We start from the raw sequence: 17,962 nt of genomic DNA, 5'->3' as shown, positions 1-17,962 counted from the left end.
ACAGCCCTACAATGCTAATTTTTTACTTGCCACTTTTTTATGAACGCAGTTACTTGTCTTGTTCAGAATATAATCAATTTGTTTAAAATTTGCAATGTATTATATACACGACTGCTTCTGAATATATAAAACTATAGTAAATTGTTAAAAGAGCAGTTGTACTTTTCAAGTAAAATATTATTTATTAGAATATTATAGATTCAGTGTCACCAATAAAAAAATTTTATTAATGCAGTAAGTCGTCGTTCGAGAATCGTTATGTAAATTAACCACGATCGCGCAATTACGTTATCTCGAAGGAGAGATTTGTCAAACGTTTCACATTGTCCCGAAAGAACAAACGAACGCGTGGAATTCGCGCGCAAGGGGGTTGTTCTTCCGCCCCTTTCCGGCTTCGAAGGGAGAGACGAGAGCTGACCCGTGCCGCACGGCTGGATGTTTATTTAACTCGAAGTAATTTGATCAAAAATTTAATCAAGTCGAATTTTTGAGCGGCGCCTGAAAGCGTGCCGAATCAGCCACGCCGGGGCAATAAAACTCGAAAGAACTCTCCGTCTCCGTTCCTCGGGCCCTCGTTCCACGTCCCATCGTCGTGCCGTTTATGGCACCCCTCCGACATAAACGTGTCTCGCGTTTCGAATCTCACGGCTGATTTTTCTCCGATACTTGTTTGCTTGCGCGTCGGGAAGGCCGATTTGAAATTGTAATGCGAACGGCGACGTTTCGCGCGGCCGCACGCCGACGCTTAAATGACTCGTCGTCGGTTATTATACGCCTCGCGTGTCAGGAGTCCTATTAAAGTATTGCAATAAAGATACATCCAAAGTTATAACAGAGGCATGCCTGAATCTAAAAGTTATAGGCAAATGTCTCGAAGGCATGCTGCATCGGATTATGCTTTCGGTGGTCTTCCGTTGCTCTCTTCCCAAGCTGCATTTCTCCTCGCGAATGAATATCGTTATCTAGAAAGCCACTCTTATCCATAAACTCGCTCGGAGAGCTCGATCAATAAAGCGAAAACCTAATAAAAAATCTACGACGCGCAGATCGACTCGTCGGCGTGAAAAATATTATCGGGACTAGGAATGCGATCCTTTTTTCCGCGCAAGAAAATATGATCTTACACGCGGGCAATGACTTTCTCTCGCGCCATTGGTCAGACGGAGGGGGAGAAAGCCGCTGGGCGACGTTTGATAAGGGTGTAACTCTGACATGGATGGGGTCGTTCCCGCGTGATAATTGCCCGGAACTATTTCAATCGGAGGGGGTGGTACCGACGGCTGCTCATAAAAACGTCACGCCTTTTAAAAGCGAGGGTGGAAGACGGGGGTGGTCGGTTAAAGATGGGGTGAAAAAGAATATTAGCATGCCGGTCGAGATCCCCGCCTACGCGATTCTCTTAAGGACGCGACTTCTCGCAGTTTAAGGAGCAGAACGGTGGAAGCAGGAAGAAAAGAAGTCAGGGTGAGAAAAAGGGGTGGAGAAAGGGGAGAGGGGGAGAAAGAAGTCGAAGGAAGAAAGAAGAAAAAAGCGTCGAAGGATTCGAGCTCGATTACCGAGGCCGTATTCTTTTAATTATCGGCGTCCTTTGGGGCCACGAAACGAAACGTTTCCCTTTTAATTGCATGCCCCAGCCTGTACATTCCGCGATCGTTCTCTCAAAGAATTTAATTACCGGCGCGTATGGCAGGTATCCCGCGTCGCTACCGACGGTACCTCCCGCCATTGGCGCTGCAATTACGCATGAAATAGATACGATATAAAGCTTTATTAGGGGACCCTGCATTACCCGCGTTACTATTCGTGCACCCTGCCATCCTTTCTCATGTCAACCTGGCGCGTCGACCGGCTATTGATCATTAAACTGACGTAAGCGATACGCTGACGTCTACGTTTCTAGTCTACGTTTAGATTTCAATTTGTCTCGATTAGAGATCACTTATAATAGAGTCTATAGCCACGAGCAATTTTGTTAAAATCTTACGAGGGAAAAATATGTATATATTATCTCCTTGTATATATCTATCTCACTTTAATTTATATACTATCTTATACTGTAACCTTAGTTAAGATTATTGAGTGAAACAATATAAGTCAGAGTAAGATAGTATGTGTACAAAAGACAGAATATATATCTTTCTTTTTTCATAGAATTTTGACAAAATTGCTTGTGGCCAAACTCTATTATAGGGTCGACACTATAATTGACTACATCTTCTTTATGCGATTCTGTTATTAGTAAACGCATCTTCCGATTTTTTTCGGAATCTTACATATGTGAGTGTGTAAGTAATCTTATTGATCATCTTAGTCATAATAACACAGCAATCGTCGTCTTTCATTTCGTTAAGACAGTAAGTATAAGTCGTAATTGTCGCTCCTACTTTGTGATAATCATCTCCTCAGTTTCTTTCAACGTAACCAGAAGTTCCAACAAAACGTTTATTCTGCCATGCCAAAAAAACGATTGATTTAGTCACGCGAAGACAGTTCTGTACTCTGTCCCACTCACGTTACAATTATACCTCGTTCTCAGAATTTATTTTCGCGCGTTCATCCGCTTTTACGGTTCTCGCTCTCAATCCGATAAAAATTAGCCGATCTGCGAGCGCATCAAAACGAACATCACCACCGGCATCAAACATCGGATGAACTTTGTAGCCCGGGAGCGTCCAACATCACGGATACACCGACAGACCCAGCGATCCAGCCGCGGTCCACTTTGCTGTTCCATAGAGGGAGGGGGGAGAACAGAAGGGGGAACATAGAGGGACGCAGGAGGTGAGGGCAATCGGTCACTGATTTGGTCAGATCCATAAGGAGCGTGCATAGCAAGGCGCATTAATGACCCGACAAGCATTCCTTGCCCAGATGCCCATGCCTCCTCCTTCCACAGCGCTCTCCCGTTTCGTCCCCCGGCAATCTTTCTTTCTCTCTTTCTTTCTGTTTCTCTCTATCTCTCTCTCTCTCTTTCCCCCTTCGTTGTATTCGCTCCTGCTTCCCTCCTTTTCTCTTTTCCTTCTCTCTGATCCTCTCTCTCCACCCTCTCACCAGAAGTCTCGCGCGATCGCGTTGGGTGGTCTCTCTACTTTTACCGACTCCTCTGGTCCCATATAGCCGGGAGACGTGCACACGTTCTACCGTGTTCGGGGCCTTCACGACGACGAACGAACCGAGAGCAAACCTTTATGCCCTTATACACCGCAACGAGCTCGAGCGCGAGAAGCACACGGGAAAACGCGCGCACGTGGGAGGCCGCCGGGAAACACTGTTAGCGTATGCGTGCTTCGCGAACCGGAAAAGGAACGAGGAAGTAAGACGGAGCCTTGCCTAACGCTACCTTCGATTTGTTCTGTCAGCCTCGAGGAGTGCTTGGTATTGAAACGTCGCGATAACGAACGATATGTACCTTTGGCGAACCCTAAATGGATTGACTCGCATCAACATCAAGCTTTGTCAGATAATTTATACATAATCACTTGACAAATCGAAAAATACGTATACACCACGAATATTTTATATAACATTCTGTTATGTTATTGGTTACAAATCAACTAAAGCTGATGTGTCGTAGATAAAACTAGCAATACGATAATAAGATATTATATTTACAAACTAAAAATGCAAATAAAGAAAAATCTTAAAACATTTTATCGAATAAATAATTTTAAGAATATAAGTCATAAAGTAACTAAAAGATAAATTTAAAAAGATAAAAATGATGAAAGATAGTATTATCGTATTATTAATTTGTTCATCTGTCCATATATTTTCTGTATGTTTGTTTAATCTTGCATTTGTTGATTTTGTGATTTGGGAAGCTCTTTCAGTTCTGCAGTAGCTTTCTTGTACTACTGTAATAAAGGCGTATCTATTCATTGTTACCAATGTGATAACGCCCAGTCGTTGTAAGTCTTTGCGTTTCGCACGCTATGCTCCACGTCCTTTCGATCCGCCTTCACCTCCTATGATTATCCACGTACCGAATCGAATCGTTTCGACTTGGTGATCTTGAACGATACATTACGACTTTTCTCGCATGCATCAGCCTTCTGGTGATCTTCTTGAGTCTTACACTACCTATTTGCATACCAAAGTTAGGAGTTTCTTTGCTAAGGCTAATCGTTTTTTACTACAGTCACTTTTTTAGTGTGATTTTAATTTCTTTTGTGAAACTTTTATTTTTATTAATCAGATATATAAATGGATAAATATATAAAGTGGTAATAGGCCAAAAACGAGCTAATATTTAATATATAATTTGTTAGTAATTTACACGATTGTACTAAATAACATAACATAACGTAATAGAACTAAAATAGAACTAAAACAGATAACATTATGGAGTCAGTGCAATAAAATTCAAAACAGGGTCATAGAAATTAAAAGAATAAAAATTGAATGCCATCATAATAAAATTAAAATCTCGTTCATTTTACTCAAGTATTGCGATCTATCCGATGCAACCGTCACCGATAATGAATAAAATTTACCCTTTAACGAATCACAATGCAAAACTGCGAAGATGTTGATATAAAATTATTCCGTTAACATAAAATAAAATACTGTAATTAGAGTATTTGAGACAGTTTCTATCTTCTCCGCTATCATCATCATCGTCATTGCCTCTTCAACGTATTCGTAACAATTTGTTGACGAATGGTTCGCTCTCTACGGATGAGCTCATGGCTCGCGAACAGTCTGCGATAAATCCAACCTCCCTAACAAATTACCCTCGAATATCTCAAAGTTGTGAAAACGCTGTCACGTTCCACGCCGCGTGCGAAAATAAAGCAACCACATGTCGGCGTTGCAGCCTTCAGGCGCTACTCTCCCCATATCTTTCCACACGAGCCACGCGGGATTTTCGTCCGATCTTTCCTCTCCGCAATTGCGTTCTCGCTATTTCAGCTCGTTAGGATAACGAGGATCTAATGTCGCATTCGCGATCTGGCCAATTACGCGGTTACGGCTTGAGACACGCATCTTTCGGCACATTCGCGGCTACGATTTGAGGGCGCGCTCAAAAGGATCCGCTTATTAACCAGAATTTACATTTCGCTGGAATTTTTCTATTTTCGGCATTTCCTCATAGCCCAAGTCGTAGCGCTCGACGCGAACATCTGTTGTCGCTCTGTTCCACACGATTTACATCGATTACGAGAATCGACTTGGGAGCAAGCTTGATTTTCGTCAAATCTGTATTCATGACATTTCTGATATTTAACACATTTAAAATAGAAAACTTTTTTGACTTCCCCGAGCGTACGTTTTAGAAAATAATATATATAGAAATATATACTTGATATTTTTAATATGCATGAAAAGAACGATTTTGTTAAAATATTAATGCTAAAATATAAATTTATGCTAAAAATTTAATTAGATCTGAAAACAATTTTGTTGGACCATCAGAACAATTTTATGTAGAATGCTCACACACACAAACTAGTTGCTAGAATATCTAAAAACTTTTTACAGCATTGCTCGTCATGCTTGAACTTTCTGCCTAGGTAATCATTTTGATGATCCAACAAAATTATTGCATGCGTTCTGTTGAAAAATGTTTATTTTTTAATAAAAGCACAATATAAAAATAGGTACAAATTAATTAAATTTAAATTAGAGACGTTGGATCATTCTACCTTTGAAATTTCCTTGGAAATTTCTGATAATAGATATAAATTTTATTATAAAGGGTTTAAAGCGACTTATGCTTTTTCTAATGCATCGACTCGCAAATTAAATCGCGAGAACGTGACATCTTTTGAGGCCGGCAAAGAGTCGTGCGGCAAGCGAGCAGTCTCGAATTTCTTGCGGCGTCTCGTGACGTGGTCCTGCGGCTTGCTTTTCCTCGCACGAAGTGATCTATTGGCGAACCATCTGGCCGCGCGTCGTCATAGGGACGACGCATTTACGGGCAGCTAAGTGGCCTTTACCCGACTTTGGTTCTCGAAAGCGCGACAATAAATTTCGGTTCGCCGCTCGTGCCATCCGCCTTTAATTTGACGGGCCGGAACCTCGTTACACTCGTTAGCGACAAACGGAGAAGAAGGAACGAAAACACAGCGGGGAAAAGCGTAGAACGATCCGCGAGTCTTTTTTTATGATACCGAGAAAAAGCTTTTAAGATGGAACGGTTGTTCTTAATCATGCATCGCGAAGATCAACATCTAAACGTATATACCTATAAGCATGCATGCATTGTGTGTGTGTGTGAAAACGAATTATATTTTTAATATAAACACATCAAAGAAGCAATGTGGTAACATTTTGTTTTATTCTTAACATATGTGTCAAAATGTAAAGTAATCCATTTCTGTGATAAATTATTAGTTTCGAAATAAACTAAAATGTTCATATTATACATATACACTTACAATTTGTAAATAAACTAAATTTTTTAGTTTATTTTTCAAATTTAATATATTTCTTGAGTTAAATTATTTTATTGTATTGTTTTCATTGTAGTTTTAAAGGATCGAGAAGAAACCCAATTTTTCCAATTTTTCCGCGGAATTTTTCGATTTTTTTCCCAAGGATAGAAAAATTCATTTTGAAAAAATTCACGCGTGCTCGTAAAACCACGTTTGCTTCTCGGTTCTTTCCGTAAAGAAAATAATTGCGTATAGGGTACACAGCGGGATAAGTTCACAAAAATTTTGAAATTGTATAAAAGATTGAGGTCGTATAATGTATTCAATAAAACATACAAAACATACACTATTGCATCATTAATGTAAGAATTAAAAATATAGAGTCCAAACATCATGTTTATATGATAATAGTAGGTCTAGAAAATAATTTGGATTTAAAATAAATTCGTAACAAAATATTTGAAAAAGATAAACTACAAAGAGACACTTCAGGAGTTCATTAGACCGGAGTGTGACAAACTAGAGTTAAAAATTTGTCTACTTAAACTTTGTCATGTATTAAAGGAAGGTTAGATTAGGTTTAACTATAAAAATAGAAGGATAACTAAAAAAATTTTTAATAAAAATAATGCTACCTAATTTCATAGATCGCAATTAATTTTATAAAGGAATTTAGAAGTTACTTAATATGTCTTTTACATAGCAAAAACAGCGATTTTTCCAAAAAAACAATTTTTCGGAAAAAAACCGAAATTTTTCCGGTTTTTTTTCCAGCAATTTGGAAAAAGCGGCTTTTTTAAAACTATAGTTTTCATTAAATTGGAATAGAAGCAGTAACAATCGATAGAAATGATTAAAAATAATTCAAATAAGGTATTTATAGCATTATGTAAATTTAACAGTGCAGCTTGTAATTGATAATATTGATATATTGAAAACAAAAGACAGTATATTTTTAAACTCTACTTGAATTGCAAAACAATTCACAAAACTTTATCATTGATTTAAATTCCGATCAGAGCTTCACATGTGACTCGAATCATGTCGCATTGAACTGTTGAAGGCTAAACGAATTGTACATTATAACTGAAAATTACAATTGAAAATTTGGGTTACACGATCATCATGGTAGCGTTAATTTATCTTCAATAAATAAACCGCGTGTAATTCCGACGTTCCGTAAAATATTAACTCTGGGCTCGAATTATTATGATTCCGATCTCCATCGTAGGAGACCGGGATCATAAGCTCCGTATATTTCTGAGCGTGCAATTAACGATGGACATTTCCAGCCGTAACCGAAAACTAGTTGGTCGCGCAACGCGCGAGTTCACGCGAAACACGGTACTGCCGCAGCGGCTGATATTGTAATAAACGGTGTGCGCGAGGGCACCGCAGCCATTAATTCACGTGGATCGCGCAAGGCGATGGTGGTCCGCGGGGGCATAAGAAGGCGAAATTTAGTGAGCCACTGGTGGGAACGTACAGACCTCTAATGGCCATTCCGATGACTATGGTTCTCGACCACAGTGGCAATCCCCTTTCGGTCCCGTTCTCCAAGTTCTCTCGGCGAGCATAGTCCCTCACGCTGCGTCCCTTACACGTTTCTAACTCGTTCTTCGTCCCGCCAACCACCCCTTTGTCACTCCTTCTCACTTCCTATCGGATCCCTTCTCCCTCACCGACCCCTCCTCCTACCCCACCCGCGTATGCAACGGCGTTCCAGCAATTACGCATCGCCGCAGTTAAATACAATGGCCAGGACAACGACTCTGTAATTTATCCCCGGTTTGGGCCACCGCCCGTGCGTTTGTTTCCAACGACGGTGGAGGTCGTCGTTGCCCTTTCCGCGCGCGCGTTCCGCGACCATTCGACCCCATCCAGCGTTCGCCACGTTTAAATTAATGATAAGTAATAATGCTGGTGGACGTAAAATACGGACCGGGTGATTATCAGTGGATTATACAAAAAATATCACGTCTACCAAATTGTTTCTCGTTTAGAAAATTAACATAGATGTCTGATAACACACGAATAATCATTGTTTAAAAATTAAATCTACATTTAGCTGTAGTATAAACGCGTTCAGTCCATATATATACATATATCAATTGTCAATTGTGAATCACCACTATATTACGGGCGATAATCAATGGTTCTCTAAATTATTCCATCATGGCGCACCCATGAATCTCTAATGACAGGGATCGTCGTTATTCAGTCTTGTTTCTTCGACATTCAAGTTTATGATGATTAATAATATATTATACGCATAGACGACACACGCAGACGCGCATATATTTAAAACGTGCGTCGATAAAAGCCGAACACGCGAATTTGCAAGTCTTACGAGCTCGCGCGAGTCTTACGAGCTCACACGTTACTAACTTTTCGTCGTAATTAATTGATGTATGAGTCGTTAAAGAATGTTGATTAGCAAATGGACGATCGATGCTTAAGGTATTAAAGTCTCTAATTACTTTAATGTTAATAAAACACGATAACAAGACGTTCCGAAAAATAGAAATTTATAACACGATTTGTTGCGTTCTCATGATCATTAATAGTCACAATGCTCTTTTACTCCTAATAACAGCTAACAATTAATGCCCTTGTACGGATAATTATTGTCTTATTTCTATTACACGAACCTCATGTAGAATTTTTCTTATCCCATTAAACACTTATCTATCTTTAACACATCGTTTTCTTATTCGAAAAGTGACAACTCAAAACGTGATTTTTTTAGTTATATCGAATGATTTAAATTTTAAATAAACATTACGCTTTTTAATCATCAAAAATAAACTAAGTTAAGTTTTTATGAAATTACATTTAAAAATCATTGAAATCATCACAATTTAAAAAGGAAATTTTAAGAAAAATCATCGAAATTGTTACAATATTAAGAAAAGTTTTTTTAAAAGTGGTGAAACAAAAATAACAAAAATGATATTTAATCATGTTAAGAATCTATTCTCTTTACTGATATTCTTTAATTGGTCAATAATTTTCTGTTGAAAAATAGTTTTCCGCCTTGCCTGGAAAACTTAGTTTCTTGAATTGGTCAGTTTTAAAGTAAGGGAACGATATATTCATAATGCATCACAATTTGATAAATTCTGCAATTATTTGCAATACTTTGAACAACTTCAGTCGTGCAAAAAATGTACAAATATGTATGTAAAAACTCGAAGAAAGTTGTGAGATTTAAGAATTTCTTATATTTGCATGTTATTCATATCTTATATAATGGTTTTTAAAAAATCATACTTTTAGCGCAAATCAAATAAATAACAGTAAAGATGATACTGCGATTAAGAAATTACATCTTTCCGCGCATTGTGTTGTGTGTAAAAAAAAGAAAAAATTTAACTTTTTTTTAATCTCAAAATTGCTTTAAGTCTACATGCGCAATAATTACTTACTTTCATCCCTATAAAAATATTATTGTGATTTTTAAAAATATCACTTCATTTTTTATTATCTTTATATTCACATTTTTGCAAATATTTGTTTTTTATTTTTGATACGTCAGAATTAAGCAACACATGTGTGCGATATCTTCTATCTATTTCTGACGATCATAATCCTTTCGCAACTATCGGTAGCTTTGCTATACACGATACCAGAAAAAAAAACGCGCTCGTAAATCCGATCTCTGTGAGCACGTAAACGCATACGTGTGCACGCAATATCGTCTAACAGGTGCGCACCTACATCGCTTATCTCGCGTCGATCGCCACAAGTCCGCGTGCGAACACGTTCGAATATTGACGTACCTACTGTCATCCTCGGTTGAATTCCGTTAGAAATACTTCAAAGTCGACATTTACCGATTCGCCATTCTTTTAGGAAAATCAAACCTGCCTTTAATTAAAAAGAAAAAATATATTTAATAACAAATAAAGCTCTGAAAAGAAAATATATGATGTAGAATAACGCACCAACAAATAATTGTATAGCAGTCAGACTTTGCTCCAATAAATTACAAACGAAAATTTGTAAAATAATAACAGTATTGATTTATTAAATATGTACGTAAACACATTTTAAATATAGCATTTATTTCGTAAATTATATCTACTGAAATTTTACATATATCATTAAAATGCATAATACTTGAATTTGTAATCCGAATATGAATAATACGCCAATAAATTCAACACGCTAAAATGGAACAAAATTATATAATAGCGGTAACGGGGATCACATGTCTCATTGACCAGACTTCCACTTGAGTATCTCACCGGCCCTACTCGAGATACCAAACGACTCGTTAGTTCGGGATCAATTAGTACGTCGTGAGGCGTCACCGAAAATGGGAACTTTGAGAGTTTTCCTGATGAAACAGAACGCCTTTCCAAAAACGTGACTTTGTTGCATGTACGCGCGCATACGTGAAGACCGTAGAGAACGTCGGTATGGTAATGATGCTAATTAACACGAAGATAATTTTAGTTGAGTGCTTATACCGCAGCAGCATGGCGATATTAACGTCTCTCGACGACGTAATTGCTGAACGTTTAATTGGCAATTGAACCATTATATTGTTATTGCTTTTATTTCTGTTACTTTCGCGTAAGTGCAATGATAGGAGAATAAATTTCTTTAAAATAATTGTACTCTATCTTAATTGATCATTATCGTTATTTTTATAATTTATCGTTAAAAGTTATACAGCCATTTTTTTTATTAGCTGTTCTTTTTAATCTTTCATAATTTATTACTACTTGAAACACACACATTGGCTGCGTTCAGCAGAAAAAACAGCTTTGCAACTATTATAAAATTTTTTAACATAATTGGTTTATACATTTAGATCCAATGAGGAGCTAAGAGTAAGATCAATATCGTATTTTAAACGATTTTACAACGAAAATTGCAAAGCTGTTTTTTCTGCTGAACGCAGCCATTCTTGATCGATGATTGTGTCACTTGTTTAATTAATAATAATCATGTCATTAAGTATATGTGGATATGTGAGCAATTTCACGAAATAACATAAATTCATATTCTGTTATTTTTGTCATTAATTTTCAAAATGATCTGATAATTTTTTTTATAGGAACGTATTTTATATTTTTTTCTTTCATATAAACGTTGCAAAGCCAAAATTCAATGGATAAAAGATAACCATTAACATTGTTGTTATATTTGTTAATATTGCAATGCAGTGTGAAAGCTTAGACTTTGCTGATTTATTAATACACCCAGATAGCAAAATGTCTGCAGTCTTCTAACAGACTGTCAACAGATTCGAACAGAAAATGACGGCAGTCTGCCATCAATTGCGTCCGCATTAGTCTTGTGTTCTGTTAACATCGCCTATCGACGATATAGTGAAGGCAAATTATTGGCAGAAACTGAGCAGATCTTGCCGACATTATCTGATTCTGTTATGTTTTTTTCTAGCAGTCTGTCAATAGTATTATGTACATCTCATTCTGTAACAATTCTGTTGCTATTTTGTTAGCATAGTGTAGCAGACATTTAAAAAACCTGCTTTCTGCAAACTTGGCTATCTGGGCAATTATTGTGAGATATTTTCTATCAGTATTAATTCTAGTACTCGTTCCTTTGGTACTTATTATTAATACCAATAAGTTCTGAGACATAAGGAAAAGGTGGAAGAGAATGCGAATGTCGAGAGTAAAAGATTTTTTACTTCGATTTAATTGGCGACGAAGTATAAGCGGATTACATGGAATATTATAATCACATATTGCGGAAAACACTGGGATATATACGTTATACGTACTTTCTCTATCTAAGCTAAATATGTATAACATATGTATCTAGACTTGTATATAAGAATGAGGAATATACAATGTGAGATCGTTTCATGCAGTGATATAATAATCGCCATCTAATCTCTAATGTATATCTTACATATAAACAAGAGCACAAATTATTACTATATTTACACACTATATACAAATAAATAACTTACACTTAAATTGACAGGAAACTTTTTTCGCAAACTAACTGAGGATCTTATATGACTACGTATTTATATAGTTATAGCTAACCCTAATAGCATAATGTTGACCAAATATTGGCTCGATATATTCTCAATGCTTAACAAATGTATCGCCAATAAATTTATTGCTACTAGGGAACAAATACAAGATCAAAATTAATAATAAGCACTCATTAGATTTAATTTCCAATTCAATTTATAGGCTAGGATAGTTTTCTTTATACAACCAAAGCAATCTCTTGATTTATGTTTAAAAATGTCAAAGTACGTACGTCGTACACAAATGCATTTTCTTTCGTTAGAAATTGACAATAGGTAATAGATAAAAACTATCGCAAAATTCTCTATGAGAATAAAATATTTGTCGAATTATTAAAAAAATATCGAAAAATTGTTCGTTTTTAATTGTTAATTTTTTCTTAAGCACTTTGTGTTTTAAGCATACTTTTATAAAGTAAATATAATTTCGTTTACTCAAAATTATTTGAATTCAGTAAATACTTATTTAGTTTAAATATGAAAATGTTAAAGCCAAATAATTTTCTAAGATAATTTATAAAAATTTTTTATATAAAAACATCCTATTTATCATTAAGCATATTGATTTACTTAGCTATCATCAGTTATACTGTTCAATTGCACTATAAAAGCAGATTTCATTCTTGATTTCATTTTTCCTCCCGTCCTGTCCTCAGTCTTTATTCAATCATGATTATTATATATTCGGCATTTCTTCATAAATAATATTTTATCGACTTTCTCTTTGTCGACTGCGCTCAACGCTGACGACGGCTTCTAAACGCATGTAGTCACATGTTATTCTAGTCTCCAACTCTTCGTTTCGTTACTGCTATTTATGCGAGTTTCAATGATTCTCTCCGGTCACAATCTCATCTCCGTCCTCATCCACCGGCACGGTGGAATGATTGTAAAGACCTTGCGCCATTAGCTGGAGGGCCAATGGATTTTTCTGTCCGCTCGCCTTCTTTATCTTCGCCCGCTTATTCTGAAACCAGATCTTGATCTGCGCCTCATTCAGACTCAGTTCCCGCGAGAGCTGCTGCCTTCTTCTCTCTGTCAAATATCGATTCTCCGTGAATTCTCGCTTCAGCCTAGCCAGTTGTTCCGCGCTGAAGGCCGTCCTGGGCCTCTTCTCTTCCGGCGGGTTGTTCTTGCTGCTCGGCGAACGTTTCACTCGTCTCGTGCGCGGTCCTGAAATGACAAAAGAAAGCTCGCATTAATCTTCACGCGCGGACTTTTGTGACTGAAGTTCGAGACGGCGAGGCAGGCGGTATTATCGCGGGGAAAGTGGGCGTTCTCATCAATTTGTCCACACACCACCGTGATTCAGCGTTTTCGCGACGATGAGAGAACGTGCGCTCGTTCGCCTTGTAAGAAGGACACTTGGGGGATAACTATATCTGAGCAACCGCTTTGGAATTTAGCGAAGGCGGAAATAGTTCGTCTGACCGTATAATCGCGGCGTGTATTTAAAAATGACACCTGTATTCGCATGTGAAATATAATTTTACGCGACTGCTAATATCTATCGTTTACAGTTCTCGTACGACATAATATAAAATACGGTTACATTGTTAATTAAAAAGTCAAGGATCAAGTCGTGTCCTTTCTCGCGTTAATGATCGAAATTTTGCAACGCATGCTTTTAATCGCGATAATGAGTACTTCAATCACCCTGCGCAGCTTCTCATCGAAGGTAACCCGGTTCATCACCGAGTATCCTGAGCATTAGCGTTACACGTTTTTGATTTTTATTTCAGATAGATAACGCAGCTATGTAGAATTGGAACACATCCGCATGCTTCTGCACACATTGCAGTTATCGCCAATGCGATGTTATTATTATCGGGTAAACCGTTAACCCATCGTTTCAGCTGTTTGTAGCGTAAAATATATCTCCACGATATAAGACATAATTATTATCGATAGTGTGTAAAATACATATAATTATAGGCATTATCATTACTTCTGAAAAAGTCATATGTTCCAATACTTAGTAATTTAAAAAAGATATCTGATCGTTTCACATACCGATCGTTAATGTTTGCTAACATTATCATCGTCTTAAAAATACCAGACATTATAACTCACTGCAAGAAAACGCCGTGCTCTTTTTACCGCAATCATCGCTTCAGTTTTAATCATAAATAATGAATGGCGTTCCATTATTGATCTATATATATGATAATTTCTAATCTATTGGTTTTCAATCTTTTGTCTTACGTATTTTTCCAAGAAATTTCTCATTTAAACGCGAACTCTTACTATTTGCGGCGCGACGAAAACACAGCGGGAGATGCGAAAAGGGTCTGATCGAACAAACTCCCCGAGTTATTAATGAAACGAAATATATTTACAATCTATAAAAAGATATATATATATCTTCCATCAAGAGTTCGCGAAAATACTGTGTGACACATCAAGCAAACAACTTAATACTCAACTGCTGACAACGCAAACAATTTGTTAATGCTTGGAATTCTGTGACGTGAGAGCGTGATAATTAACTGATAGCGACTGAAATAGGAACGAAAGATTTTATACTCCCGATTTTTTTAAATATTTGGAAACCTTCACGATCATAAAATCAACAAGTTGTCGAGGAGCTTGAATTGCAAATAATAATGCAAATAATGATTTTTAATCAGCTCGCCTTTCGCTTTGTCTCAGCAATATACGAGTGTCTTGATCAGAAAGTTTGATACCAAAGTAAAAACGCTGTAAAAGCCTCCGTTCTTATAAATACGCCGATTGTTCACAAAAAAAGTGAGTACAGTGACATTGAATTTTTTAATTGTGTAATTTGCAATTATATTAAATTTGTATCTACTATAACATCTTTTCTGAAAATTAAATGAATTTGCTGAAGTAATATATCTATTGATTCATACAAGATATATATTTGTTTCTCTCTTTTTTCTACTATCACTAAATGGTACAAAATGTTACATGAAACCGCACTCAGGGATTAACGCTCGACGATGAAGAGACTCGAGGAAGATAAGTGGGCGATCCTCGACAATTAGTAACAAGATTATCGGATCGAAACTCACGGACCACCCCGAGTATAAGAAAGGCCGATGAGTATTTAGCTGACAGAGAAAGAGAAATAAACGAAGAGCCGTTCGGAAAAAAAAGAAAGCGACAAAGAAAGCAGAAGAATGGCAGCGTCGTATGTGGGGCAGTGATTGCAGAGGGTAGGTTTGTAGAATGTAGGTTTCTATACAATTAAGTTCTGCGAACGAGCGCAGGTGGCATCAGGCCGTACGTTAGCTTCACCTAGCTATTCTTGCAATTAGATGTAGCGATCCTTTCGTATAAAGTTCCATGATCTCCTGCACAGAGCGTAATAACTTATTGCGGTAATATCGAACGGCGGGATAGACATTAGGCCCGTATGTTGGCCATCACATAATTTATTTGTGGAGCAAACTGTTATCTAACACGAACGCGTAATTAGATACTCTCAAGGCAGAGATCACCGCAATTTGTCGACGAGGCGTCGCGGATAATCACGACTCGCGTCCGCACGAGTTGGACGCCGTTGGCGTGGAGTTCGCGCGAGCGATTAATCATTTAAATAAGTTCATCGATACGCGATCGCTCCGGTTACGATCATGATCTCGGCTACATCGCGCCCTCCTTATCTCGTGTACTCGTACCATTAAGCATCGCGTTCTCCATGCGCCGCATTCGTAAGCTTCGGGGTCTATTATTTTATATTTTCCCTTTTTTTTCTTTTTTTCATCAAAATGAATAGAGTCGCTAAACCGAGAAAGTATAATTCATGCAAAAGGACCGCGATTCATATATGTATATATGTAAAAAGCGAAAATTACACTCAAACCACCGTTAATCGCAGAAATGCGCGGAGTGACTTTTTCCTCGATCCGTGATTTCCAGGTACATAGCTAGCGATAAGCCCAGACGAAAGCCACGTGTTTTGCTTGTGAAAAGATTTTTACTTATCTTCATGCCGCATTATTTTTCAAACGTTTCTGTAAGGATTTTAATTAACGGTCGGATTTTGTAACTGGAGCGCATTATGGAGTGCATAAGTGAACAAAACATCTTGATAGACATTTCCGACGTTGCGACCACGCAAGTTCTTCTTGCATGTGCAAAACTAAACGCAAAGTCACGTACCATGCGCACGGAAAATCTGATGAATTTCTAACTTTGTTTGCTTTTTCACGTGCATCGTTAGACGTACTGGTTCAGTAATCAAACTCGAAGTTGATACCTGCGATAAGGTGTTATAAATAAAGTTAAACACGATCTCTTTCTAGTATTAAAAATAAGATGAAATTTTTCATTGTATCGACTATTTATTCCGTAATTACACGAAAAGTATTTGCTGAAATATATAAAAATTTAGTTAAATACAGATCTCAAAATAATTTTATTAATTCATTAAAATAATTGTTTTTTTTAATTCAAAATATTTGTGTTTTTGCTCAAGTTGTTGAACAGTCTAACAAAATTATTTTCAGATCTACATTTATCTAAATTTTTAAATATTTCGACAAAATTGTTCCTTCTGTGTATTTACTTATTGATTTTTTATGTTAATAAATAATAAGGAAGATGTCTAACCTGACGATGGTCTATCTGAATATCTAGTACAGTACACCCAAGCAGGCCACAACTGGCCATTAGTGCCGTTTTGTTGATTTGTCGAAGTATTACTGACTCCGCCACCGGATGTGTTGTCGCCGTTTAGAGATTCGCTGCCGATTGTGGATGACGTGGAACACAAGGAGGCTGGGCCGGTTACCGTGCTACTGGTGACCGAGCTTCTGCTGGACGCGAGACTTTCGAGACTGCCGCTTCTACTCAATCCATTTTGCCTGAGCAAGGGTGACGTAAAACCATTGTGAGACGGGAAATTGTCCTTTTCTTTGTGAATTGACTGCGGTGACAATCGGGACGACAGGCTGAGGTCACGTGGAAGTGAAACCGGGCTGCTTCTTGGTAATTGTATCGATATGGTAGAAACAGGTTGTTTCTCATTCAGAATGGCCTTGCGACCGAAATCTGGCCTGAGAATGTTAACAACGCTGAAGCGCAATGGTGCCTCGGTTTCTTGCTGGCGATCCGGCGGATGATCCGGCTGATGCGGTACTACATGGCTCTCTGGCGATAACACATGATGACGATGATGATGATGATGATGATGGTGACTGGCGAGTCGCTGTCCCAGTCGCAGACCATACGTCGATTCCATGGACACAAGTGCCACACTCATTTTAATATATATCAAAATATTTTTGTCCTATAAAATAAAACAAAAAGTTACAGTAACACTATACTGTTGCGGCTGTATATAGAAGAAAACACATGTTTTCACTATGCACTGCTGTCAATGAGCCGCTCTGTCGCATTGATTAAAAATCTGTCATTGTCACGATTGCAAATCTCTGAATTAATTTTAACGCGAAAGTCTCTCGTATATACACTATTCACGTGTCACCAATATCGTGCCGAGTATTCCATGCGCTGGATCCCTCGAAAGCTAGCACGAATCCCTTCGTGATTACACGTTCTTGTAATTCACTGTTCAACGTTCAATCAATCCTTA

At 37.5% G+C, this 17,962-nt stretch overlaps 1 protein-coding gene across 1 annotated transcript; it reads right to left on the bottom strand.

Annotated features, from left to right (window-relative positions):
- Nucleotides 1–12,971: 12,971 nt before the first annotated feature.
- LOC108723235 (homeobox protein engrailed-1a) lies at nucleotides 12,972–17,698 on the bottom strand. Its single transcript, XM_018448800.1, has 2 exons — nucleotides 16,978–17,698; nucleotides 12,972–13,572 (listed from the first exon to the last, which is right to left on the bottom strand). The coding sequence occupies exons 1-2, from the start codon at nucleotides 17,627–17,629 to the stop codon at nucleotides 13,226–13,228; spliced, it is 999 nt and encodes a 332-aa protein (XP_018304302.1). The 5' UTR covers nucleotides 17,630–17,698; the 3' UTR covers nucleotides 12,972–13,225.
- Nucleotides 17,699–17,962: the final 264 nt, after the last annotated feature.

The sequence above is a fragment of the Mycetomoellerius zeteki genome, unplaced genomic scaffold (assembly GCF_001594055.1).
Source record: "Mycetomoellerius zeteki isolate Tzet28-1 unplaced genomic scaffold, Tzet1.0 scaffold228, whole genome shotgun sequence".
Taxonomy (NCBI): Eukaryota; Metazoa; Arthropoda; class Insecta; order Hymenoptera; family Formicidae; genus Mycetomoellerius; species Mycetomoellerius zeteki.
The sequence above is the reverse complement of the archived record's forward strand: the minus strand, read 5'-3'. Positions and strand labels throughout refer to the sequence as shown.